The 26,818-nt window shown below is 42.3% G+C and overlaps 1 protein-coding gene across 2 annotated transcripts in view; it reads left to right on the forward strand.

Annotated features, from left to right (window-relative positions):
* Positions 1-3,459: 3,459 nt before the first annotated feature.
* Positions 3,460-26,818, forward strand: part of LOC117559146 (ankyrin repeat and sterile alpha motif domain-containing protein 1B-like) — a 55,931-nt gene continuing 32,572 nt past the window's right edge. The window contains exons 1-6 of one of the 2 annotated variants that reach the window (XM_034235821.1): positions 3,460-3,796; positions 4,443-4,565; positions 7,760-7,829; positions 9,776-9,882; positions 18,357-18,455; positions 20,989-21,141. In XM_034235821.1, the coding sequence (XP_034091712.1) occupies positions 3,704-3,796; positions 4,443-4,565; positions 7,760-7,829; positions 9,776-9,882; positions 18,357-18,455; positions 20,989-21,141 (645 nt within the window). In that variant the 5' untranslated portion in view covers positions 3,460-3,703. Of the gene's footprint in view, positions 3,797-4,442; positions 4,566-7,759; positions 7,830-9,108; positions 9,883-18,356; positions 18,456-20,988; positions 21,142-26,818 lie in introns of those variants that run through there. The other variant, XM_034235822.1, reaches the window with a different exon arrangement.

Genomic DNA, 26,818 nt, shown 5'->3' on the forward strand with positions numbered 1-26,818 from the left:
ACTTACTGTAGGCCTCCCAAAAACACTCCACAAGAGATGCTGGCGCTAGGGCTCTCTGTTGCCATAGAGACCAACTAGATCACCTGTTGCCATTTGTCCAAAGAGGGGAAGCATACAGGATTGCAAAATAAATGCACAGCAGTAAAATGGAACGTTCCGTATTATATAAAATGACTCCCCACTCATGGACTCATGTTAATATTGTTCCACTTTATCCCACTTTTATTCCCCCTCGAGTATGTCCTGTTATTATCATGAATGATTCCAGTTACTCACTTTGGTGGAGTTCTCAGAAAAAGCAGCCGAGTGACTTTTTAGTGAACTCATACCTTCTGTCTCAGCTCACATTATGTAATTGTTTCTTATGGAAATGTGGCTGAATGTGCCGAGGACAGTCATGCAGTGCTAGCTAAAACTGGCTGACAGCTGTGTGTGTGTGTGTGTGTGTGTGTGTGTGTGTGTGTGTGTGTGTGTGTGTGTGTGTGTGTGTGTGTGTGTGTGTGTGTGTGTGTGTGTGTGTGTGTGTGTGTGTGTGTGTGTGTGTGTGTGTGTGTGTGTGTGTGTGTGTGTGTATATCAGTGTTGATATTGTTTACATGGCCTGGTACACAACAGTAACACACAGTGACGGGGAACAGAGAAAGAGCAGGCTGGACACACACACAAAGATTTAGATGTATGAAGAATGCAAAGCGACAGAGCGGAAAATGATGTTGTATAATTGCTTCATAAGCAGATGTCTAGAAAACAAAATCAGATCATGAAAATCCTCTTGTAGGTTTCAGACGTGTGTTTAAGCAAATCAAGCGTTGGGGAAATATTTTCCAAGGCCCATAACTTTGACCCAGTTTATCAGTTCAAACTGTCCTGACTGAGCACACGCACCTCGTAACCTTGGCTGCTGTGCTCTCAGTGTTCTGTCTCCCTGTTCCTGCCTGTTGGCGTCAGCTGATAGAGGTGTTATGATTCTATCTTGTTATGCAGCATGTTGATGATTCTCTCTGAACTAGCTAAATACATGGGTCTGGGGTAGAGTTCTTCAGAATTGACGTGGCAACTCTACCGTAAAGTCAGAACCTCTGGCTCTTGGACTTGTTTTGTGAATTATCCGGCCGAAGCTCCTAATAAACCCATCAAAGCTCCAGCTCTCCCCGTGTCTCCTTTTGAGTCGGTGACTCCTCCTGCATTGCTACACAGAAGTTTCCCCCACATCATTATTACCTGCTGATGGGTCACCATGACATTCAATAGCAGCTGTTCTAGCCAATAACAGTAATGATACTTAGTATTATTAATATAATAAGTGCTTTTATTTGTGGTAACCGTGTTTATTTGTTTTATGTATAATAAATACCTATTATAGTATCCTGTGCATTAATTTGTTTCCAGACATTGTTGTTCAGGGTGCAAATCTGAGCAGAATTTTGAAAGTAGCTCAAGTTGTGTAGTCCATACAGAGTAACTGTGTATTCATTTGTTGTCAGTTACTCTATATAATAAGAGGTAATTCAGTGCAGACAGCGTTACAATCTTTTTTTTTTCATTACCATGCAATAGTAATTTCACTTTGAGAATAATTGACATAAAATGGAAATAGATTGAAAACACAAGTTCCTTTAACAGTATACATGATTTTACATATAATTTGCATTTGTTTATTACGGTTACTCTCTGGACCCCTCTGGGTGCAGTGCAACAATCATACTGAAATCCATGTGTGAGCAAACAGTTAGCAACATTAGCCCCGATTGTAAGTCGTGTTTCTGTCCATTTGTTTAGTATAACTCTAATATTTTCCAGTTTAGTCTTTCAGCTCTGTTTTGGTGTCAATAGATACCTTACTCTTTGGCAGCTAGAAGCTCCACCATGTTAGCTAAGTAGTTGCTAACGTTGGTATTTTGTAAATGAGTGCTGGAAAGATGCTGATGAGAGCTGTGAGGCTAAAACGGTACCGTACCAAAACGGTACGCTGAAAGAGGCTTAAAAGTGTTTTTAATTAAGGGGTCATTTTCTGTGGATTAATACAAATAGTACCAATATCCTCTATTGGTAATATGAAAAGATGATTAGAGCAGCCATCTATCCTTCAATCCTTCACTCATGTCATTGCTCTTGTCTGATTTATTCCGTACAATTTATTCTACTTGCCTACCGGACTTCCAGTCACTCATACTAACACCTCTACTAACCATTGATACTCCTAACATGTGGTGATTGGTAGTCTGTTTTAGTCACAGTGTGTTACAGCTTTTATTTGTAATACTATAAATAAGAACAGGGCTGCTCCCTGAGGGGCGAAGTAACAACCTGAATATCACTGGAACATGATGTTCTCTCTGTGCCACAGAGTAGTATTGAGCTGGAGATTTATCATTATGAGTTTGAGCGTAGCGGCTCTGCTCTAGTGATGTGTAACAAATGATCAAGGAGGAATATTTTGCATCTTCTATCATGAGGAGTTCATCTTTTAAGCATGCATGACAAGGGGTGGGACCTCAGGTGTGATTTGTTTGGGAACTTAAGCAAACATAACGTGACAAGCAAGTAGTCAAGCAGACACACACACACACAGGCATTTTAGTTCACCCTAACAATTATACACAGAGAGTCAAAAGAAGCTTTCAGCAGCAGCTCTTTCACCCCACTGCACACAGACAGCCTCTAAAAGCATCGCCTCAAAAACTAAAACACAGTCAATGTTGCATGAACATCCGACCCGATAAGTTCATGCATACATGCACAGGTTCAGACACACAACGTTTTCACCCAGACAGTGAAGGGGCAGAGGTGTAAAATCTAAGTCAGGAGTTCTTTGATTTTTCCTTAAGGGAACAACAGTGGAAGCACAAGATGTATAACACCACTCTTATCTTGCTATTCACAGCTTTGGTTGTTTTGCATTTGTTTTTGTTTTATTTACCGGTAACCACATTGCTTTCCTCTCTTTGTTCTCTTGTGTTCTGAGCATTGTTTTCTGTGGTTTGTTTGTGCAAGGTGTGTAAATGTCTTGATTCTGTCTTGTTTTCTCCAGGAGTAAATGCTATAGTGTGCATCATTGTTGTTACAGGACCATTTCATGCCAATCTTAAGGATTTAAACCTTATCAGTCAATGTTTTTGTGTCTTATCCTGTGTGCAGACGACGGGCCGTACCAGCGAGACCCTCCTCCTCCTCCTCCTCCTCCTCCTCCTCTCTGCTCTTCATCCTCACCCAGCGCCCTGTTGGAGGATCGCAGGAAGAGCCACATCCCAGAGGAGTTTGCAGGCCTCCTTCATGGATCCTCCCCGGCATGTGAAACCCCCGAAACGCCTTACCACCTTTACAGCCCCAAACCTCGAAAACATGCCTCCACAGACGTCCAGAGCAACCTGCTGCAGACCCCAGAAATCAACATTGTGATCGAAGGAGGACCCTCACAGATCGTCTCCAGAACGGGGGGCGAATCATCACCTCAGAGTACTGCCGACGACCCCCAGAAGCCTCAGGTGGTGTATCGGACTATCTTCCACACACGGGTCAACCAGGACCAGCCCAGGAACCACGAGCAGGGGAGCCCCTCCTGTGGCTGGTCTACGCTGGGCCACCCACCCTCCTGCTCCTCCGGTCAGAACGGGGACGTTCCAGAGTTACGGGGGACAGGCGCTGCGTCAAAGGGGGGTCCATCGGGTGCTGGATACGAGGAAAGGGCTTGCACCCTGGGGAGAATGAGGTCCATGCCCCGTAGCGTGTTGGACCTGCAGCTCTCCAAGTCTCTCTCCAAGTCTGACTCCAACCTTGTAGCTGTATCTCCCATACAGGTCAGTGGTCGCTAACAATTCTACTTTTACATCTTCTTTTGTATTTCTAATCCAGAATTGCAAACCAAGAATTAATGAGAGCTTTATTCATCATATAGAGCCCAGCCTTTATATTGCATTACAGAAGCAGAGATTCATTCGTGAAATGCTCCTCTCATTATGCTATTAGTATAACATACAAGTATCCTTTATTACTAGTTTTAAATATCTCTCTTATCATAAAAGTTTAGTTCATAATTGAGTTTGCAATGAGTGCAAATGAATGTATTGTAAATATTCAGTTGTATAAATTATTGAAATTAAAATCAGCCATGAAGATAGTTTGCATCTTGCTGTATCATGCAGAGTGAGGCTGCAGAGAAACCAATGCAACCAATTAGATAACTCTAATCTGGGCCCCTGCTGTGCGGCACATTTTATGAGACTGTTGCTTTAATTCTTTGTAAATAAATGATAAATACATAGTCTGTTTGATGAAAAATACGTTATTATAGATGAAACTTCGATGAGCACGGAGAGGACTCAGGTCTGTTATCTAACAGCATTATTGCTCAGCTAGTCAAAATGTTAAGAATATCTGGCCCCCCTGATACTGACTGTGTGTAGTTTGATAATGGTTCAATCAAATGGTTGTTGCCTTGTCTAGGAGGAGCACGGCTGGGGGTCTGGGTCTCGAGGCCAGGGGCCCGGGAGTCCCAGCCCAGGAGAGGGGGCCAGCCCAGAGGGAAGACTGGAGAGGACACCCTCCTTCACGGCTGAGTGGGAAGAGGTAAGATGAGGTTTGATCTTAAACTTGAGATATACAAGGAAAGTGTTACATTTTACAGAAAACTAAAGAGAAGCTTTTAATCTTATCCCCACTCAAGTGAATCAGTTCCTCTCACGTTGGAACTACATGTACTTCTGATGAAAAATGTATGCTTTTCTAAGTGTAGCATCTCTGCAGGGGGCTGTCCAAATCTCTCCAGCCAATTAGGCGCTTTCACACCGGAGTACTTTTCCCAGTATAGTTCCGATAGTTCTTGAAATGTTGCGTTCACACCAAAAAAATCCGGAACTAGAACTTAGTTCATGAGAACCTTTTCACCCCCTTTTCAGTCCCTGCTAGAGCAGATACTTTCATGGGAGAAAAAGGTTCCCATTTCTGATTGGCTGGAAGAATTGCAATCCACGCCCCGTAAAACTCTGAAAAGTTTTGTGAAGCCGCCATTGTATTTGCTGGCATTAGCATTATTAGCATTAGCCCAGCGCACCAACGGAGAGAGACTAACTTATGGCAACACAAAAAAAAACATGGGAGCGGTGGAGTGAGGAGGGGGTGTCGCCGTTCTGGCGATTTATCCGGAAGGTAAATCCCCAACTCCGGGGACTTCCGGCCGGGGACTTCGGGTGGCAGTATACGCCGTGAAGTTGTTTGCGGCCTGCCAGTAAACCCAAAGCAGAAGAAGAAGAAGTGATGTCAGTGGCTTCATTTGCCTAACCCTTCCTCAGGGACTTATTCCGGTGTGAACGCGATCTGCTCTTTAGTTCATCAGAACTAAAGAGTTCTGATGAACTAAGTACTGGGAACTAAGTACGGCAAAGCGCCTAATGAGCTTTTTTACTCTTTCCTCTCTTTGAAATCCATTAACGGAGCGTCCACACAGCAGCGTGCGTTGACGCTTGGAGGTGGGCGTATCTGAAGCTTGGGGATTTTTTGCGAGCAACGCGACCAACAACCAATCACATGAATCTCCCGCCCCCGACATACAAAGCAATAGCAATGTTAAAACGAAATAAACTGGATATAACAGGCGAAAACCTACCAGTTTCACCCACTGTCTCTGCCTCCTCCCTCCATGCCTCGCTCCTCCGGTTTGTATCCCGGTAGATGAACAGAGACTGATCATACAGCACCGGGTGATTCACTACCGCTATAATGAATTTTACCTCCATTTTTTTGAATATGAGGAAATGACCTGCGTAGTCTCTCCCAGCATACACGCGGTTTGATTGGCTAGCGCTTGTACTGGCAGATTTGCATAAACGGGATTTCATTGGCTGACGCCTCCATCGAGGCGTCAAAAGTTGAACATTGCTCAACTTTTGACGCCAGCAACGCCAGCAACGCTCCACGTGGCTTCCCAAAATGCAGTTCGGCTAAAAGTGACGTCACCCCATTCAAAGTGAATGGGCAGAAGCGTTGGAAGCTTCAACGCACGCCGCTGTGTGGACGGGCCGTAACGGGTGTCGGACACAGATATGGTCCATTGACACCACTTACTGAATCTCATTGCTTTTGTCAACACTTCGGGTCACAGACACATTACATTCTGCTCACTGGTCCTCATTCACACACACACAATTTTGCAAACTGATGCTTGTTTACACTGAACATAAGAATGTCTTACCATTTTATTGTATAATAATGAGAATGACTTAATCAGTATTCCTGTTTTTAAAATAATGCAAAGTGAGAGAGTGAAAGTACATGTGTGCGCCCCTGCACACATTTGCATGTACATGTTCATTAGCTTTCTCAACATAGCTCATAACTTGCTGACGGGGATGTATTACCATATGGAATGTCCCATAATCCTCAGCAATTAAGGTGACCTTTCTTGTTTAATTGCGTGGTATAGGAGCATGAGATAAGATGGCTTCAGGGAAATTGTGATGTATGTAAATTTAACAGGCAAAGTTGCTCTATTTGCGGCACATGCTACGGAAAGAGTTGCCTTAGGAGACGAGTCATGAGGGATGTCCACGATCTCAAGATATACATACTCATTAGAGCTACAAGCACATGCTACAAATGAGTGCTACAATCTGGCTTTACCTTGAAATGTGCTGATGTAGGATTGTTTGTGGTGATTTGGATTGTAATTAAAGCCCTTTCTTGAGTTTAATCAAGAAAACCACAGCGGTGGTAAATCTGTTGAGGTTAACTCCAGTGGATTACTATAATGAACTTATATTTGCGTTTTGCTCACTGGGAACTTTTGTTGTACTTGCAGAGGCTTGGTGAGTGCTGTTTGTCTCCTCCGAAACACCACACCATATGTCAGTAAAACGCAAGAGACTCACACCCTGTTTTGAATTTAAATATGTTCTTATAGATTAGATAAATAAAAAGTCTCTTACTCTGTTTTCTTTTGGTTGATGGCTTAAACTGTGTTGAATACTGGTTTATGAGATCAGATCGTAAATCTGTGGTACCACCTTGAAAGATGCAGACAGAAAAATTGAAATGAAGGTCGAGTTCAAAGGTCGGTCTGTGGACAGATTTGTTCTAACCGTGCAAGATGCAGTCATATAACTTAACAGATCAAAATCAAGGATCAGTTTGAAGTTTGGTGTGGTTCAAGCAAGGGTGGAGAAGGGGCCGCTGGACACCATAATGTACGCCCTTGGTCAGATTTGCTTAGTGTGCAGCGACATGAAGAAATTGCTACCCGTATGTCTGGCTACAAAGATATGGCCACTGTCAGGGTCTGCCAGTGTGTGAAAACAGTTTGAATCTGTCCAAACTGACCCCTAAACACTGGTGTGGGGCCGGTCGCGGCAGGCCAGTTCCTCTGCCCTGTGGTGGGCCGGCGGGGCTGACAGGTGGATGCACAGATAGCACAGTTCAGTGGGTAGCAGCGGGTCCAGGGTCGGATGACTGGTGGACAGACAGCCAGCAGCCAGACACTAATGAAGCCACGGAAGCTCCCTCCAATCAGTCCTCCTCGTCCTTCATCTCCACTCTGTCTTTATGTTTCCTGCTAACACATCTCACCCCCCGACTCTGCTCCTCCTTGCTTTTCCAATTCACCAGGGGAACGACTGACATTCAGTGAGCTGGCTGGCATAATGATCATGTTATATGACACTTGAATCCAGAAATAGGGGTTAGCCTTATTACTGGGAAGTGACTTTCCTTTGAACATGCCGTACATCTCTCTAACTATGGCTCTCTTCCTCTCTCTCACATTTGTTCAGATCGACAAGATTATGAGCTCTATTGGTGCAGGCATAAGCAGCGGATTGGACATCAAGGAGGACGCCTCAGGTAAAATACACACAAGTATGTCTTTGTGAGTCAATCTGACTAGGAGGATAATTCAGATTTATTACAAATAAGATCTTATTACCTCCGCAAAACCCGTTATGTATTTGGCCCAGTTTTCAACAATAAAACCTGAAGTATTTAAAATATTAACAGGATAGAAAAGCTGAAAAAAAGATACTGCACAAAGTTACAATTATTTTGGTCAATCTTCTAATCTTTTGCCTTTTTAAGAATGACCTGTTCAGGCCTCTGATCATATATTTAACTTTTTTGTATAGCTATTTCTTCCCCGTAAACAGTTGGTAATGGCACGTTGGTAGAAGTTGCTTTATTTGAATGGCTCTTTTAAACTGTCCCAGTGATCAGTTAGCACTGGTAGCTCTGGGATCTGGAGAAGTGCTACAGATTACATCAGTAATAGATGAACCTGCAAACAGATGAGGTAACTCACTAATAACCAGTGGTGAGGTGGAGCCACAGAGAAATGATGAATGATAATGTCTCCCTACTTAGCATGCATTAAAGTGTTCTTCTTTTAAACCAAAAGGAAAGGTGGCCAAAACCACAAAAATAAGACCTGAATCGAGATGAATCCGAATTACCCTTCTTGTCTATATGAGCGTATGGATTATTCTGCCTTGTGACTTTATTGTGCACATCAAATCCCCGTATTTTCTTTTCTCACCTTCAATCCTCCATTCCTCATCTCTATTTACTGCGTTCATCCCCCTCTCCCTGTTTGAACTCCCCCATCCTCCACCTTCTGATCCCCTCCCCTCTTCCTCTCTCTTTTCATCTATGAAAGCAAAGCCTCTTCTAATCATGGTTACCACCGGGAGGAATCCTGTTTGTGCTAAACAAGACCCCACCAGAACAACACGCACATAACTGAACCACAACTCAGTGAACGCACACATATAGGTGTGTGTGTGTGTGTGTGTGTGTGTGTGTGTGTGTGTGTGTGTGTGTGTTGTGTGTGTGTGTGTGTGTGTGTGTGTGTGTGTGTGTGTGTGTGTGTGTGTGTGTGTGTGTGTGTGTGTGTGTGTGTGTGTGTGTGTGTGTGTGTGTGTGTGTGTGTGTGTGTGTGTGTGTGGGTGGTGGTGGGAGGGGGCTCCTTGCAGACAAAGAAGCTGGAGCTGTTGTGATGGCTAGCCGGATATATGGAGAGCAGCAGGGTGACGATCGACACCGTGAGAGAAGATAGACACAGGAGGTAGACAGAGCAAACGTGAGGGAGAGGGAGAGAGTGAGGGAAGGAGGGAGTAAAGCAGTGCTCAGAGAGAGAGGGAGAGAGAGGAGGCTGCAGAAGCATACAGATGAGAGTGGGAGTACTTGATAAAGAGAAATCTACAGCGCAGGCAGCTCTCGCTCTTTTTCTCTCTCTCTCTGCCTGACACACACACTCGCGTTCACACACACACACGCCCGCGCTGAAGGGAGCAGCCAAGCGAGCGCAACAGCTGAAAAAGAAAGCGGTTCTTGCTTTAGGATCTATACCTGCAGTTTTATCCAACACCCATCTCCGGCAGGATTTAACCGCTGGACAGAAGCTTGTTTTCTGGATACAACTTCAGCCTCCCCCCTCTCTTCCTCCCTCGGGCTGGACTCAGAGAAAAGCAGCATCTGGACGCCTACCCTTTACCCTCTTGCACCCTTGCATGCTGACCCCCTTCCATCCTCACCATGCCTCTAGCGTAGCCTCCCCCACCTCCTTATCCTCCTCCTTCTTTCTTCACCTTTCCCCACCCCTCTACCTGCCTCCCCTTCACTCTCCCCCTCCTCCTGCTGCCTTGCTGAAAGACTCTAAAGCATGGCGGGCTCCTTCGACAGCCACGTTGCCCGCCATAACATGATGTGGCAGTGCCAGCTGTCTCAGCCGGACTGCCGCTGCTACCGCGTGGACGGCTACTCCTTACTGAAGCGTTTGCCCCTCCACCCTCTCATAGGTCCCCGCTGCCCCATGCAGTCTGTGGGTCAGTGGCTGGACTCCATCGGCCTGGTCCAGTACGAGAACCACCTGCTGGCAAATGGATTCGACAACGTGCAGTTCATGGTGAGTGTGGGCACGAGTGTTTTTGGGGGAGACAACAGAGATCTTTGCTGGGAGTTTAGGGTTGGATGTTTATCTTCAACTATTCTCTTCCATTGTTGTTCTCTTCTTCTCTCAGTGTTTGCTCCTTTTTGTTCTTTAAAAGCCATTTCTACCGGTGTGTCCCACCTCCCTCTGAGCTCTCTGTGTTCCCTGAGGTGTTGCTGCTCATCTCTCATCCTTTTCTTTGCAGCTTGACTAGCCTTTTTCTTCTTCACACTGATCTCTTTCATGTATTGGATTTCCTCCTCTTTCTATCATCCTCTCTGCCTCACCCCACCAATGCCATGTGAGGTCCTCCTACGCACAGAAATCCCACGCCTGCATCAAGCTGCAGAAATACATGCACACACCACACTGAAAACGCATGTCAAAAACCATGTTTGTTTCATGGTTTTTGCACACACACACACACATATATACACACACACACACACACACACACACACACACACACACACACACACACATGCGTAGACACACATCCACCTGTAGCCTGCGGATCAGGATGCAGCCTGCTTTTATCTGATGGTCCCTTCAGTGACGCAAAAGAGAAGCTTGCTGGGTCATTTCGCATTCCGATATTCTTTTGATGTTGGCGTGTGTCAGTGTGTGTCAGTGTGTGTCAGTGTGTGTCAGTGTGTGTCTTTAAGACTTAAATCCACTGGTAGAGAGGGTAAGAATACAATGAATGAGGAAAAGAGGATTAAGAGGGAAGGCAAAGAGTAGGCATAAAGACATGTAGAGAGAAACTGCAGCAGAGGCGCAGAGAGGGATGCTCTGCAGGACTTTATCTGGAGTTGCAGATTGTCGCTGTTGGGGGAAAATGGCAACGTTTCAGTAGCAGAGAAATACATGTTTTAGGGTTAATTCCCAGGGTTTTAAAAGCATAGCGCTAATACTATAAGAATGTTTTAGCAACCAGGAGAGAAGAATGTTTTCTTTTTAGATAACGCTGCAAGTGCAATAATGCCACTTCAACCTCTTTCCTGACACGAGCTGAACCATCAAGACATTAGTATATGTGTTTATCTGTGTGTGTTCGTTCTGGTCCTCCTCTCAGTGTGACCTGCATCTCTTTTATTTGGTTACCCTGGCAACCGGATGAAGTCATTGAACCTCTGTGTCACTCCCTGTGTGTTTCTCCCTCACGTGGTCACTGTGTATCTTTATTTATTTGGCCTTTACAAGCATCACAAAGTATTTTATACTGATAGTCACTTTAGGGGCCGTTGGAAAGTTAGGGGGGGCACACACACACACACACACACACACACACACACACACTCTTGCCCTTGTTTGTTACTGCTCATCTGCATTTAAAAATACCAGGGGTCTGCGGTTATAATTTGATATATTATTATTTTGTTGAACTATAAGAGCTTATGTGGGCTAATAACACACAAACATAAGACTTCTTCAGCACATTTTTTCAATATTCTATATATATTCAATTAAGCTGTATTGACATAATGTTTCCAGAGTTTATACATAAACAAAGTAAAAGGTGCATGATATGAATGAATACAACATTGGTAATATTAACAGTAAGTGAAGTCAAACAACTAGATGTTGCAACATGAGTGAAGAGAAACATACAATTGGGAACTAATTGAGAATTCCATAAAGCTATAAGACAAATAAGCATTTTTGCATTACTGTACTGTACGTATAGGGTTTTTCTCAAACCTGCCATCACGCCACATTTAATATAAGTCAAATATTCACTCTCTTTTTTCATCAAACCGCAAACATATTTTATTCATTAGCTACTAGTTTGTAGTCGCTAAGGGTTTTTGGCAGTACTTCTAAGAGACCAACATGTTTTCTGCTCTTCTGGCCTCACTCCTCTTGTCTTAAAATGTTTCTCTCAGTCATCTCCTCTGAAATGCCTTTGGATACAATTAATAATAAAAAGAGCTGAAGATGAAACAGTCTTACAAACATCACAGTGACTTTAAAGTTGTCTTTTGTGATTGGGCCTCTCTCGGGGCATGTCTTTGGTGAAGTTTTTCCCGGGCTCCCGATTGGAGTTTTGAACCTCTCTTTGTTGTGTGTGATCAAACAGTAAGACAGCTAATGTTATCCGACCTTGGGAGAACTTCCACAAATTGATATTAATGCAGTTCAGGCCCCAGCTTCAGGGGTTACATTGGTATTTGCAACGCTCCTTTTATCGTTGGCTGTGGATTCTCCTGAAATTGAAGTAAATGGCAGATTCAAACCGCAACTACTCAAAGTGCATCAGAAATGTAAAGCTTTCTTTTTCATTCCAGGGCCATTTCAAGTTCATCCGTACAATTGATTGGTTTAAAAATGAATTTGACCTAATTTCTGATCAGATTCAGTATATAGGAGTAAGAAGGCACCATGTACTGTATGGTCATGTAGGAGGACATCCATACATACACTTAAACATGGCCCATTCCAATCTACCATTACCATTCACCACTAATGGTGGTCATTAGAGTGGGCGTGTCTGGTCACCTTAACCATCCAGTAGAGGACAAATGCCGCTCCACTGTAATATCAAATGGGTTGAGTGGTTGTTATGGAGACTTTGATAGGAAGGACACTCGATGGACACTAATCACACCCTTTTGAAAATGACTGTACATATGTGTAGGGGGATGGGGACAAAATAGGCAGTGGAGCTTAACATAAAAAGTGGACTTGACTATTGTGTGTATAGCAACCAAGGAGACACTGTCTAACAGCAGAATCTCAGCGCAAATACAGACACACACTTTGAGCCTCTGCCCACATAAGCTGTTGCTAATGTCCGTCAAGATACACATTTTGCTAGCATGGACACCTACTTGGGTTAGCTGTAACAAAGAATTTGAGTTGGATAATTTCTGGAGAACAGGTTCATACATTGACTTATTGACATTGCACACATGAAGGATACATCAGCATTTGTGTCAGAGGTGTTTCACTTTCTGAAAATACATATTTTTTATTTAGCTGTTTTGGTCTCAACCAAGTCTTAAGGGTAAATGATTCGATGTGTTCTCAAGCTAACAATGCCTTTCTGTTTATTAAAGAAAACAGCTGCCCACAGGGTCTTTAATCAAACCTATTGAGAGCAGTGAATTAAACCAAAGTGGTGTAGAGATGACTAATTCTTATTTCACTTGGATTTGTCATTATCAAATCAAATTGTCATTGCAAGGTCTGGCATTATGTGTCCTCCAATGAAATCAAGGGTATCATTTGATTGAAAGCAGCGTGTTCAGTTCATGCATGTTCAGAGCCACTTTACGGTGGATCTTTGGCATCTCTTTGAGACGAGTCATCAGCGAAGACTCAGTTCACCTTGCTCAGTCCTCTGACTGCAGTCACACTGTCCCTGTTAACACTCATCATTACCATCACACATACACCTCACTAAACAGCGCAGGGCAGCGTAGACACTAAGATATGTGACCAGAATATAGAAGTGGAAGGCTGAAGGGGAACGATAGTGGAAATTCAAAGATTTAGCAGGCTTTGTTATCGCTCACTTGATAGAGATATACTACAGAAAGTCACTGATAAACTGAGGGTCAGTTTATTGTGGAGGCACTGAGATAAACAAATACTGACATCATTTCATGTAAAGCTCCTTTATCAGGATGCTATGCTTTCAGGCAGAACGATGATTAAAAAAGAAACAAAATAGAAGCCAGCTGATGAAGACAAAGGTAGAGAGGGGTTAGCTTATATATGGAAATACAAAGATAAATAGGCGCAGTACTAGATAAATGTCGGAAATAAAGAGATAACACATGAGGTTGTGCTGTGTTTACTAAAGAAACTGCTGCTGATAAGAGCAACTTCATGGCTGGGGAAGTTCATTTGACCCAATGTTCCTTAGAGGGAGGAAACAACAACAATATATAAAATTAAATATTGTCAATATCCATGTTCCGTTAGGTGGCAACTCTAATTATCCTTATTACACAATGTATTATTCTGAAAGATACATTTGTATGAATTTCAAACCAAGTTAGAGAGACTTAAGTAGCTGCTTCATTAAAATAAAGAAAGTATGTAAACAAACTAAATGAATTTGGATAATGGACTAAAAGTGAAGTGAGGACAGAGGACAGATGGTGTGAATAGTAAGTAAGAGACTGGAAGCAAAATAATGAGGGAAAGACAAGCTCTTTGTCAGCAGAGCATTGGAGAATAGCAAATGAATGAGAGATGAAAGAGTAAAAGATACAGTATGCCGAGCATCATTTGTAGTACTCTACAAAGCCTGTTGGCGCGGATAATGGCCTCCACTACCATGACTGAATATCAATTTTTACTCCATCTTTAGTCTTGCCTCAACCCCCTGCCTCTGTGCATGCATTTTAATTCCTGCCATCAGAGTGTTTGTGACCCACTGCTGCGAGGCGTTTAAGTACTGTGGGATAACCTGCTCACCACAGGCCGTGTCATCTGTCCATCAACACTGAGGAGGATCAACACCTTTCACCAACAATAAAACAGTTTGTACCAGATCTGCAAACAAAGTGTTTAGAAATGTCATCATACATTGAATGTTAGATAGAATAAAAGTGTTTGCTTCTAAAATAGAATGAAAAATTAAGGATTTTAATCACAACCACATTCAACCGTCACACAGCACACACAGTCAAATTAGATACAGTAGTTAGATAGATGGATGGATAATACACAATATCAAGAAAATACTGAATACCATTGAATACTAAATAACATTGGTTTCTCATACAGCATCTTTGTATAGCATGTGTATTCACTCTCTGTCCTACACGGCTTGTTGGAGCTCCTGCCCCCCTCCCTGTGAGCCCAGTGTGCTCTGATTGGTCAGCTCGCCCACTCTGTTCTGACGAGTCCACCACCGTTACAGCGGAACATCAGTGATTATGTGTTACAATGGCATTTGTTAGCAACCAGGAAATGACACCAGTAAGGACAAACTGATGAGAATGCTGCGTGGGGTCTGGGTGCCGTGTTGGCGGGACGTTGCGCGGCTCGCTGCTGCGAGGAGCGGACAGTGCGAATGGGCGCGGGAAGGGGGGGGGTGCTGAGGGGGCTGCAGCACCCCCATCTACGAGGCTCCACTTGCAGCCTGGATAGCAGTGTGGTGATCCAGTGCCCAGGATGTAAACTGAAAAGTACCATTCAACACTGCGAAACACAAACTACGTTAGCAAAAATATATTTTTTTTCTCTCGATTAATATGAATGCGTCTGTTTGACTTGTTTCCCCTCATCCATTATGTGCACTTGGAAATGGCAGATATGGGACAAACATAATGTGGAAACAGAACGTGAAACAAGGCAGCATTGATAAGAGGACAAAAAGAACAGACATTAAGGAATTCTATCTCTTTCCATCAGCATCCCAACAGGGAGCAATTATTCCAGCCTTTGAGTCTACCCTACGCTGACTCTCAGTCATTACTCCGCTGTGAAGTTGTAGCATGGTAACTCCAACGCCGCCTTTGCTCTGGGCTCTATTAATCAGCCTGGGATCTCCTCTATGCACTGCTCTCTTCTCACAGAGGCCCAGGTGTAGGTGAAGAAGGAATACGGTTACTCAGGATGAGCCTAATAAGAGGCTGCTACTGCATGATGTTTGATAGTGCAGACTGGTGGAGCCCTCGGGACAACAAAGTGAAACTGAAATAGCTCAATTTAAGGGCCATTTCTGTGTTTTGACATTTTAAACTTTTAAAAGGTAAAGTTTAGAGAACCTCCTGAAATGAAACAAAAACACACATGGCAATAGAATAAGGGCAGGGAATAATAGACCGTGTGTTTGGGTTAGCATTCTGTGCATAAGGATCAATAAAGGTGAGGAAATAATTGTCTTTACTAATTACTTTTGTAATGCAGAATAAGTTGGTGGGTAGTTTTAAGGTTCAAATAGTTAGGTATTTAATGTTTCTTACCACTAAAAAAAACATTTGAACGATGCAATATGCCAGTATGGTGAACATACTACATAACATACATACATAATAGTTTAGCCACATACTGTACATATTTTAAAATCAGTTATTGTCATTATGCAACAAAGGGCTGCAAGAAGAAAATGCAGTTCTATCTTATTATTGTACACATAAACATGACCACAAGTTAGTAGTAGCAGTGCAATTCCTTAAGTTTTCTTGAAATTGCAACAGCAGAATGTCAACAAACAAAAACAAGTCTATGAGCAGATAATATGGCGGTAACGTCCACATTGGGGAGACATTGTCCATCATCTTTGACATTTGTGTGTGATAATAAGTTAGGATAGCTACCTGAACAGCTACAAGTCTGTGGATTGTTCCTCAGGGCAATGCAGTGAAATCAGCTTTGTCTTACCTAGCAGTGAATGTCCCCAGAGTCACTGGACAGAAGTAAAGAAGAGTAGATATTTCATAGCTTTATTTTCCTTTGTGGATGCTCATCACTGGTATTAGTTTTGTGTGTGTGTGTGTGTGTGTGTGTGTGTGTGTGTGGTGTGTGTGTGTGTGTGTGTGTGTGTGTGTGTGTGTGTGTGTGTGTGTGTGTGTGTGTGTGTGTGTGTGTGTGTGTGTGTGGTGTGTGGTGTGTGTGTGGTGTGTGTGTGTGTGTGTGTGTGTGTGTGTGTGTGTGTGTGTGTGTGTGTGTGTGTGTGTGTGTGTGTGTGTGTGTGTGTGTGTGTGTGTGTGTGTGTGTGTGTGTGTGGTGTGTGGTGGGTGTGACTGCCTCCGGCCTGGTCAACACTCCCCCTCCTTCTATATGTTTTGCATCATTGCGGTGATGATCTTGCTTTATTTACACCTGTGTGAGAATCTACATTTCTGGCTGAGTTGTCTTCCTATGCTGCAGCTGTCTTCATATCCCCGCGTCTCTTCCCTCCATGCATCGAGCTTTTCCTCTAATGATGTGCCTGCATGAAGACCCTCTCCTTCCCTCTGGGGGTGGGGGTGGGGGGAGGGGGGGAATGACGATGACTGATAGGTCTCAATGTCTCCCATTAGATTAATTAAAGGTGGAAACTGGGGATGCTACCCTGGTGTGTGTGTGTGTGTGTGTGTGTGTGTGTGTGTGTGTGTGTGGTGTGTGTGTGTGTGTGGTGTGTGTGTGTGTTGTGGTGTGTGTGTGTGTGTGTGTGTGTGTGGTGTGTGTGTGTGTGTGTGTGTGTGTGTGTGTGTGTGTGTGTGTGTGTGTGTGCACGTGTTTGGAATATCTCATCTTGTTTCTATGCCTTTCTATTGGTTGAAGTTCTGCAGTTCTTCATGTCTTGTTCTTTATTACATGTTTACTCAAATATTGCTTTCTTTGATAGGATATTGTGTTTTAAATGTTTATTTTTAAGCCCGTTAATTATATTAACTCCTACGAAATCAAATGAGGATTTAGTGTGGACATGTGCCTCTGCAGCACAGGTGTTAGTGATATTCAGGCGATCATCTGGAGGGAAACACTTATTTTTAAATGGTTTCTGGGTGCCACACAAAAAGATTAAAACCACACATTTCATTCACTTTAATTTGTATATTCTCCATGAACACACTTCACCAACTTTGTGGTCATGTTTTTTTGTCTTTTTATTCATATTTGAATCACTATGTTCAAGTCTAAGACTAATGCCTACTCATTTCCTGCTGTGGCAGTGAAGTCATTAAACAATGCCATACTTGGAAAACCTCTGGATAAGACAGGTGGACTTAATAGGTGAAACAAATGCAATAAAGCCAGGACAGCTTTTATGATACAACATATAAGACAGTCCTCTTCTAAAATGTAACAATAATTACAATCTTAAACGTGTGGTTATGTCAATTGAGACTGTACCAGTGTTTAATCACGTGTCTTCTAATACAATACCACAAACACTCACACATCTTCAAACCAGAACCCTTATAGCCGTATTTTTTGTTTCCATTTCTGTACAAATGTGCATATGTGGTGTAGTTCATCACGCATTTTAATCAGTGACATTATTGCAATGAGGTACTGCAGTGCAGACTCTCCAAATCAATCTGCATATAAAGTGGATTACCATTGTATGATGATTGAACTTAAAAAAACAACATAATGCATGATGGAATTCAGAGTGAGCTTTAACATGTTGTTCAACTCATATGGAAATACATGGAAAAGAATGACCACTTGGAATACATGATTTGTATTGGAGGACGACAAATCTGCATTGGTGTGGTTCTTTAGGATGATTAGTTTTATAAATAAGCCAAATGATTTGCTGATTTCACAAACCATTATAATACAAATAAAGGCTTTAAACATTGAGATGCTACCGGCTGCTGTTTGCATTGTATTCAAGTTAGCGGCAAGTACTGCTATTGTATTGTGTTTTGTTTTTTAGCCTGTGAAAGTCATCCTATGTGGAGCGATGCTTAACACACAGACACAGTTTTGTTGTTAACTATGGTGTAGTAATGCTGCATGAATCCTAACTTAGCTTCTCTCTTGTTACCCTGCAGGGTAGCAACGTGGTGGAGGACCAGGACCTGCTGGAGATCGGGATTCTCAACTCGGCCCACCGACAGCGCCTCCTGCAGGCCATCCGGCTGCTGCCCAGGGTCAGTGCTGCAGATAATGAAACATGTTGAACCATAACAGTCAGCCAATCTCCTGCTCCATCTGTGTTTTCATGTGATATCACTCTCTGGGGGTGGCTCTGCATGTTCTGAGAAATACTTTCCAAAGAGTTGGGTGACTCAGGAAAAGATGCACTGTATGTTACTGGAGATCACAGGATGCAAACTACATCAAAAACAAATACTTACAGATGTATGGGGAAGTTAGCTGCTGTATGTTAGCAAAGTCAGACACTAGAGAGGCTTCTCAATACTCAAATTTCCCCTCCTCGACTGCTCGACTCCTTGGTCCTCCGGTAGTGACCCGGAAATGAATTTCAGCGCGCCAATTTTGAAGGACGTCTCAGTTCTCTAAATGCACACCGAGGACCGAGCATCGAGCGTCGAGGATGCTCTCTGGAGGAGCTATAACCGAGGAGACACTGATGGTTCCTCCACGGCTCCTCCACGGATGCATTTCCGGGAATGGTGGAGGCGTGACGCACGGCCGGACTTATCTCAGCCAATGACAGCTCTGCATGCATCCCCTGGATATTATTTTAGAAACTGCTTTCATGTTTCCAGAGAGAACAGCTGTGAGGTCCGTGCAGAAAGCAGAGCAGTGTGTATAATATATATCACTCAGTATAACAGGCCTACTCTCTTTATTTGCTTTAGTTTAGTAGATATCTACAAACAAAGAGTCGATATTTTTCTAAGACCATTTAGTGCTTCACATAATAAAATACACAACGGCTTATGCTTTAGGAGCTGTAGGTGTGTGTGGTACAGTGTGTAGGTGTGTGTTGTACAGTGCGTAAATGCGGCGGACAGACGGGTCTCTTGTAGGCCTACTTGTAAATACAACTTTTGGCCGGTAATTTCAATTCCCCATTTCAGCGACCAGAGAGAGGGGGGGATATATCCAGTCTCTGATTGTGTTACGTTATTATGAGAGTGCTCTCATACTTTAAATTGTATATATTTATATAAATATATTTGTGTGTGTGTGTCCGCATCTGTAGCCTGTTATTGTCTCATTATACCGCACTCTCAATGAATTCAAAGTAAATATGTGGGGGAACAATGTTCAGCTGATCTAACAGAGATACAGCGCTATGACAAAACACTCGACAGCTGATGCAGCTGTTGCCACGTAATAATGAACGGACGTCTCTTTAAAATGACCGCTCAGAGGAGAGGAGTTCTCATTTCTTTAAACGTCTGCTGCTTCCCCTCCTCTCTCCTCGGTTCCCCTCCTCGGTCCTCCGCTCGCATCTCCTGTGGGCGGGTCTAAGTCTCGAGGAGGGGAACCGAGGAGGGGAGTCGAGGAGGGGAAATTTGAGTATTGAGAAGCCTCTCATGTGTGTGTGAGAGAGAGAGAGAGATAGTGAGATCAAAGCTGTGGAACCGCAGTGAGAGCAAGGAAAAGTAGTCTTCTTCAGTTTCATACCAACACCCAGAGATCTTTGATCCCCAGTCAGCACTTTCCTCCTCTCGTCCCCCCTAAACTTTCCAAAACACGGTGAACTGAAAACCTTTCAACCTTTAACTTTTGTCTCCCCTCACACACGGATGGGGGGTGTTTTTTTGGGGCACCATAAACTCACTGAAGCTGTTGTGGCTGTCAAAGGGAAATAACATGAGAAATAACCCTCTGCTGCTGCAGCTATTTTCTTTTAAATAAACATGGGTCATATCATTTTGCTCTATGTTGAAAAATGCACTTTAAAGTTCAGTGTGAGTTGCTCCCGCCTCTACTCTTCTGTACTTGGGAAGAGTACATATTTAATGATCCCCATGTAGAAATGAAGCTGCTGCAGCAGGATGAAGACAGAATAAAAAAAGTAAAATCAAGCACAGTCAAAAGTAGTGTAAATATAATTCTAACAGCTGTAAGGTTATATAAGAAATAAGTATGTACTGTAGGCTGGAATGTAGATTTCCTTTTGTACAGAGCACACAAGCTGTTCAAGGCTTCAAAGCTCCAGGTCATAGATAGGATACCATATGGGCAGAAAGATAGCAAAACAGTTCTAACATTTCATCACTCCCATATTTCTATGAGAACATGGAAGAAAACACATGTTATGTCCCTAAAGAAGTGAGACTTGAGAGATATCAAGACCTATGCTCAGTTATGGCTGCTCAATTAATCGTATTTTAATCGCTATTACGATTATGTCTTGCAACGATTACGAAAACAACGTAATCGAAATAAAATGATTATTTTTTTCTTATTACTTTTTTTTTTTAATAATTTTTTTTTTGTTGGGGTTTTCGGTTGAATTATACTTCAAGTTCAGGGTAATCAACTGTTCAAAACATACTGTTCAAATGTTTTTCTCCAATAAATTGATGTTTTCAAAGTAAATGGATAATCGTTTTTAATAATCGTGATATCAATTATTGACCCAAATAATCGAGATTATGATTTTTGCCATAATCGAGCAGCCCTATGCTCAGTTATCTGTGCAGTCCTGAAAATAACGGCTGAAAAGTAATGACAAGTTACCCTTTTCTGTCTGTCCTGAAGGTGCGACCTGTCGGCTACGATGGCAACAACCCCACGTCTGTGGCCGAGTGGCTGGAGTCTCTGGAGCTCGGCGACTACACCAAGTCCTTCCTCATCAACGGCTACACCTCCATGGAGCTGGTGAAGAAGATCTGGGAGATCGAGCTCATCAATGTAAGTCACATGATCACTCTCACATCCTGCTGCTGTGTGTCCTCCTGAAAGGGTTGATTATAAAAGAATGTTAAGTTAAAGGATGGTTTTTTTCTTCTCATTGACAACAAATCCCATGAGAAGACCAAAGTATTGTCTGTTTATCCACATCCTGACTGGTCTTTTTTGAAAATCAAAAACTCTACCACTTTAACATCTTCATTAGAGAGTGATACGTTTGGAGTTGAGTGCTACAGACAGGGAATGGAAGGAGTGAGAGACGGACTGACACATTGTTAGTTTTTGCCTTTTCATTGGCTTTGTTCCCGATAAGAGTAACATCATCGTCTTCCTTTAAAAGACACATTCTTCCCAACAGAAGGTTTATCTGGACAGATGTTACACTCACGTATTCTATCTTGACACAAGTAATTCCTCTGTCACCATAAAGTGTCTATCTCTCACTTTAAATAAATCTGTGTGTCTGAAATGTCTCCCTCGTAGACATATGTTAACTCCACCTTTAAACAGTGCACAACACGTCTCAGCTGAAATAATGTGTGCTGATATAGATCAGACAGCAGCTGGATGCTTGCTGCTCCTCTCTCTGTCCTCATCTCTCACCTGAGTGACAGAGTCCATTTGTTTCCCCTGCTCAATCAATTGCTCTGGAGCCCCATATATCATCAGAAGCTCAGGCTGTGTCCTTTGGCAAGTTTTTACCTAAAACAAGTTTGGAGTGGATGTGAGAGTTCCCTCTGAGGGAAAGGCTGCAGAGCCATACTGAGTGTGCAGAATACCCATTTCTCCTCGTTACGGTGCAATGCGTGTTCCGATTGCAAACAGGAAGGAGGTGCATTTGTACTCTTATATCTTCACATTCATTCAAAAATGTTCCCTATTTTACCTCTTGTCCTAACAGCTCTTCGTCTTGTAGAAGTTTAACGTTTGCATTAATAAAGAGTAGGCAGAGAGTGTGCTGCAGTTCTCCCTTGATTTAATTCTCTTTTTCTGTACGTATGAGTTATGTTGGCTGATAATAAGATTTGACATCTGAGCTCCTATGTTGTCACAAGTAGTACAGGTTTATGATTCAATTTCTAGCAACATCAAATCTTCAGAAGAGGTGGGATTTGCTGCAGCCAGATCTCATCGCTCCTTTGATGCTCTGAGTGTAACGAAATCATACTCGATTGCAGAGGGCGCCTGCCTGGCTGATTTCAATAAGAGAGCGAGGGGGGGGGGGTTCTTTCCCTGCGGAGGATAAAGTGATAAAGTGATGAGTGATCAGCTGGAGGAGGTGGAGAGGGAGTTATATAAGCATGTGGGATGCAAGATGTTACCCAGCGCTGGGGTTACCGCCCACATACTGCGCTGTGTGTGTGTGTGTGTGTGTGTGTGTGTGTGTGTGTGTGTGTGTGTGTGGTGTGTGTGTGTGTGTGTGTGTGTGTGTGTGTGTGTGTGTGTGTGTGTGTGTGTGTGTGTGTGTGTGTGTGTGTGTGTGTGTGTGTGTGTGTGTGTGTGTGTGTGTGTGTGTGTGTGTGTGTGTGTGTGTGTTTCTGGATGCATATGTGAGAAAGAGAAAGTGTTAATACATGCTTTTGTTTATGCTTCTGTTTTTAAAATGACCATTATTGACACAAAAGCCAGACTATATCAATCTTCTTTCTTTTATGCAAAAGCGTGAGTCTCAACAATGTCAAATGAAACATATACTGAACAAAAATATAAATGCAACACTTTTGTTTTTGCTCCCATTTTTCATGAGATGAACTCAAAGATCTAAAACATTTTCTATATACACAAAATAACCATTTCTCTCAAATATTGTTCACAAATCTGAACAAATCTGTGATAGTGAGCACATCTCCTTTGCCGAGATAATCCATCCCACCTCACAGGTGTGGCATATCAAGATGCTGATTGTGTGATATTACTGTACCCCTATAAGCCCAAATCATCTGGTTCATTGATATATTAGCTGTCTTAACTTTGACATAAATCACTATGGCAAAATCAAGAGTGTCACAGGATGATTTTCACACACACACACACACACACACACACACACATACACACACACACACACACACACACACACACACACACACACAGCATGATTATTGCACAGGTGTGCCTTAGGCTGGCCACAATAAAAGGCCACTCTAAAATGTTCAGTTTTATCACACAGCACAATGCCACAGATGTCGCAAGTTTTGAGGGAGCGTGCAATTGGCATGCTGACAGCAGGAATGTCCACCAGAGCTGTTGCCCGTGAATTGAATGTTCATTTCTCTACCATAAGCCGTCTCCAAAGGCCTTTCAGAGAATTTGGCAGTACATCCAACCGGCCTCACAACCGCAGACAACGTGTAACCACACCAGCCCAGGACCTCCACATCCAGCATGTTCACCTCCAAGATCGTCTGAGACCAGCCACTCAGACAGCTGCTGCAACAATCGGTTTGCATAACCAAAGAATTTCTGCACAAACTGTCAGAAACCGTCTCAGGGAAGCTCATCTGCATGCTTGTCGTCCTCATTGGGGTCTCGACCTGACTCCGGTTCGTCGTCGTAACCGACCAGTTCTTGCATGGCCAGCATACTCACCGGACATGTCACCCATTGAGCATGTTTGGGATGCTCTGGATCGGCGTATACGACAGCGTGTTCCAGTTCCTGCCAATATCCAGCAACTTGGCACAGCCATTGAAGAGGAGTGGACCAACATTCCACAGGCCACAATCAACAACCTGATCAACTCTATGCGAAGGAGATGTGTTGCACTGCGTGAGGCAAATGGTGGTCACACCAGATACTGACTGGTTTTCAGACCCCCCCCCAGACCCCCCCCAATAAAGCAAAACTGCACGTTTCAGAGTGGCCTTTTATTGTGGCCAGCCTAAGGCACACCTGTGCAATAATCATACTGTCTAATCAGCATCTTGATATGCCACACCTGTGAGGTGGGATGGATTATCTCGGCAAAGGAGATGTGCTCACTATCACAGATTTTTTCAGATTTGTGAACAATATTTGAGATAAATGGTTATTTTGTGTTTATAGAAAATGTTTTAGATCTTTGAGTTCATCTCGTTTTTTTTGCAAAAACAAAAGTGTTGCATTTATATTTTTGTTCAGTGTATTTACACTACATACTCCTCAATGTACTTTTACTTAGACCTGTGTGTGCATGTTTGGAAAAACATTGTATAACATAAGGTTTCAGTTAAAGAATGCACAGGTTAGTGAAGCTGCAGTACTGAGTGCAGCCACAAGAGGCTGCACAAGTACACATAACGCTCACACACTTACCTGTGGGCAACACATGGGATTTATCTCCACCAACACACAGTGTTAATGCGTCACATTGAATCAGAAGGCTTATTTACATCAGCAGTTCCTGGGCAGTTTAATGTTAAAAAAAACAATGAAGACATTCAAAACACGGTCAAAGGTCAAAGAATCAGAGTGTGTGTAGTGTATTCATTCAAGTGGATATTATCCGTCGTGTGTGCGTGTGTTCTGCTGTGCCTCTGCAGCATCTCTGCAGCAGTCACTGAAACAGGCTCTGGGGAACTGGAGAGGTCACTGCTGTACCTGAGCGAGGTGTGTTTGCGTGTGTGAACAGATATATTGTTGCAGGAGAATACAATAGAGTTATGTAAGGAAGGACATATAGATGTAAGAGAAATGATGGGTTGAAAAGAGGGACAGAAAATAGGTTGATGTGTCTTTTTAAATAGACATTTATTACATGCAGCGTTTTATTATATAGGGATAGAGTGCAGATACAGGCGTGGTTGTGTCCTTTTACTGGGACTTATATCCACACCTTTTAATCCTGCCTGCTGGACAGAGACTTTACACTTTATTCAAATGTGTTGTACACTGCATTTCTTCATGTTTGTGTGATAACTTCATTGCTGGCTTTTGTTTTAACCTCATAATAAGTTTGGCCTGCCTGTAGGTTTGTTTAATACCTGAACCACGGTCCCCAGATCTCAGGACTTAAGTCGTCATGCACAGATTTAATATCAGTGATAGAAATGATGGCTAAAACTTTAATACACTTTTTAATATATCCGAATGATCTTTTCACATCTGTTTTATTGCAAAAGGAACTATGCCAACAATAGTTCAATATCCTAGAATAATGTGTACATAATTACAGTTAGTATAATTTTTTACTGATGGGACAGTTTTGACATTTCAATAAAACGTTTATTTTTTGTATTTTAGAATTTTGGAATTAAAAGTCTTAAGATCTGAAATGAAAACACATAAAATGAAACATTCTATCTTTAAATTATTCAACTAACATTAAAAAGATTTAAGAAGTCATTATTAGAAATGAATGAGTACTGTAATGTTCACATACTGCTGTAATTGGATTTTTTTTGAATGATGCTAACATTAAAACTAATCACAGTCCGCTGAATATACTTAGCCAAATTGCCTTCACCTATATTGCTACCTTTGACAGTGGCAATGGCAATTCATATTTAGTTAATTTATGCAGTTAACTATGAAAAATGTAGTGATTACTATTGTACAAATGAGAATCTTCTTGCTTTCCCTCAAATCCGACAACAGTAACGAAGTTCTGTTCATGGCAGCACTTTTGAACGTCTCTGTCTTCAGGGAGCTGCTGTTTGAGCTGCTTTGTGTCCTTCATTTCCCCCTGAACCCAAACCAATTTAGAGGGCTGTGTCAAACTTGAGAATATATTATTCATAAGACATTAAAGGTCTGTCAAGCTGCTTTTTTCACGAGTCTCCTGGTAGAATCTGTCAGCTGTCGCAACAATAATTTCCTGCCATAATCTCCACTTCATAAAGCTTCAGGCCTCAAACTCGGCTGAGAGGAGGCTTGTTTGGGAACCTAGCTGAATCTGGATGACTTAAATTACTTTTTGAAATGTCATTGTTCGACATGAACATTTAACACCATTCACACTGGCTCCATTTATACTTTATACAGGCTGCACAGTTAATGAGATCAGTTTCCAAAAATGTAATTAAGATTTCCATAAAATTCCTAAAATAAGTTTTCATTAGCTTTCTTTTTTCACTAGTAATTTAATGTTTAGTCTTTAAAATGATAACAGTTTTAGCCAGACAAAGAACAGAAATCCTTTTATTTGTTCCACAGCGAGGAAATAATTGTTAAAGCGAAGGAGACAGTGCAGATAAAAAGCAAATAAAAAAAGAGTAAACTAACATATTTAATAAAGAGGTTGGCAAAAATCAAGTAGACATCCAAGGCATAAAAATGTGCAGGTTATCCAAAAAATATTAGTAAAACTAGAAAGAAAGTGAAGTAACAGCCACTATTAAGATGAATGATTTACAAAAACGATATATTCTTATTTTACAACAGTTGTAAGAGCCATTTAGGCACATTCTTTTATGGTAATGAATGATGGTTTGGTGAGCCAATTGAATATTCTTTCATTTAACTTAAATGAGCTGAATAACTATGAATTATTATTATACTGTTTTTGTAACGTTTTATCTTGCTTATGGACAGCTCTAGTTTAATGTGTTGTTATTATTTATAGAAAGCAGATTGTAGTAGCGTGCTCATGTATAAAGGACGCTGCCAGCATGACACAGCAGGAAGTCTAGAGAGGAAGTTGGAAAAGGTTTTTGACCGCACACATCCGTACGACTGGGATTTGTTTGTTTTTATGTTT

Source organism: Gymnodraco acuticeps, unplaced genomic scaffold, assembly GCF_902827175.1.
Source record: "Gymnodraco acuticeps unplaced genomic scaffold, fGymAcu1.1, whole genome shotgun sequence".
NCBI lineage: Eukaryota > Metazoa > Chordata > Actinopteri > Perciformes > Bathydraconidae > Gymnodraco > Gymnodraco acuticeps.